This window comes from Aplysia californica, unplaced genomic scaffold (assembly GCF_000002075.1).
Source record: "Aplysia californica isolate F4 #8 unplaced genomic scaffold, AplCal3.0 scaffold00115, whole genome shotgun sequence".
Taxonomy (NCBI): Eukaryota; Metazoa; Mollusca; class Gastropoda; order Aplysiida; family Aplysiidae; genus Aplysia; species Aplysia californica.
Genome location: NW_004797385.1, coordinates 458,098 through 459,626, shown reverse-complemented (window position 1 = coordinate 459,626; position 1,529 = coordinate 458,098). Strand labels below are relative to the sequence as shown.

The window sequence follows — 1,529 nt, the reverse complement described above, 5'->3', positions numbered from 1 at the left end:
CTCTCTCTCTCTCTCTCTCTCTCTCTCTCTCTCTCTCTCTCTCTCTCTCTCGGTGCCGTGGTTTCAGCCAGCTGATGGGATGTCCGGACGAAAAGCCAGCCAGAACACACGGGCACGCGCGCGTCGACGGGAGGCTGAGCGGGGGGAATCAATGAAATACGAGGACCGATTGGCTGCTAGTTCGTCATCCTCGGATATGGCACCGATTTCCGAGTGATTTCATTGGTTGCCGAGGTTCCCACGGTCGATACGCTTAGTCGATTGGTCGGGAAGAAGGTTACTATCGTAAACATTACGAGAGCGAGTAAAAAAGTCCCGCGAAGTAAGTTACTCCGACCCCCAGCGTGAGTAAAGAGTGAGTGAGAGAGAGAGAGAGACGATAACAAAACAAACTGCCACGCGCTCACCACGCCAGTAGTCTACCCATGTTCGCTAAAGCCGTGAGCAGAAACTTCTTCCGACTCTCGCTTGAACTCGTACAAGGTGCGCGTGAGAGAGGGAATGGTAATATTAACAGCTGATTGTTGTAACAGCAGGAGTAGCAACGGTTTTAGAGTGAGGGATAGATTCGTTAACGTGATATAAAACAAGAGAGTTGATGATGATGCATCACAGATGATTAATGTACCAGTGATACGTGTTTCTGCTGCTTACTTTTTCTTCTTCAGAAGATATCTGAGAACGTGAACAATTGTTGTCAGCATACGATGGTTTGTCCTCTTCTTTCTTACAGACAAACTTGTGAGTAGTAGAGAGGCACAGGGTTGTTTGTAAAGTTCTTCTGCTGCCAAGACTACCGTGTCGTTTTGTAAACTTGAACACTTGACTAGTATAGTTGTGATGGTGTTTTCTGGACTTTTGACCATTTCTGCTTACAGTAGCATTGAATTTCTTCTATAGACAATCTGTTGGCATTATTCTACAGACTGTGAACGTTTCAATTGCTGTTTCCCAAGACAATCGAAATAGCTTTAGAGACCCTAACACACCTTTAAAGGTTCTGATTCTGTTCATCTATTTGTGCGTGCCTAGAATATTCTTCCCGTTTCTCCCTGAGATGATGGGTATAATGTGGGACATCGTCTGAACTTTACTTCTCCAGTGACGCCATGTCCCATACACTTTGGTCTCCCAGGCACACAGAAAATGATGACATGTTCTCGGGGCGACCTCTCTTACTACGTATGAGCAGACTAGCTTGCCCTTTTCACAGTAGACTGCTGATATCACAGGCTGCCTTTGCCATGCACGAGCGCACGCACGGGCACCTGGACGATGTCGCTCTGACCATCCTGTTGTTTGACAGTTTGCACCAGTTACTGGAGAGCGTGAAGCGTATTCTGCACCAGCTGACCTCTGCCTTCCGAGGGCCGGCCCCTGCTTGCATTGAGAGAAGCTGTTCTAGCAACAAACTGCCAGATCTCGTCACAGGTAATTACCCCAAAAATGATGTTCTTCGATTTGCCATATTCTTTCGCACACACACACACACACATACACACACAAACACACAGAGAGAGAGAGAGAGA

At 47.2% G+C, this 1,529-nt stretch overlaps 1 protein-coding gene across 1 annotated transcript in view; it reads left to right on the top strand.

Moving 5' to 3' along the window:
- The first annotated feature begins 387 nt into the window (after nt 1–387).
- Nucleotides 388–1,529, top strand: part of LOC101851571 (probable serine/threonine-protein kinase DDB_G0267686) — a 12,008-nt gene continuing 10,866 nt past the window's right edge. The window contains exon 1 of the mRNA XM_005095841.3: nt 388–1,431. Within this exon, the coding sequence (XP_005095898.1) occupies nt 1,110–1,431 (322 nt within the window). The 5' untranslated portion in view covers nt 388–1,109. The remainder of the gene's footprint in view (nt 1,432–1,529) is intronic.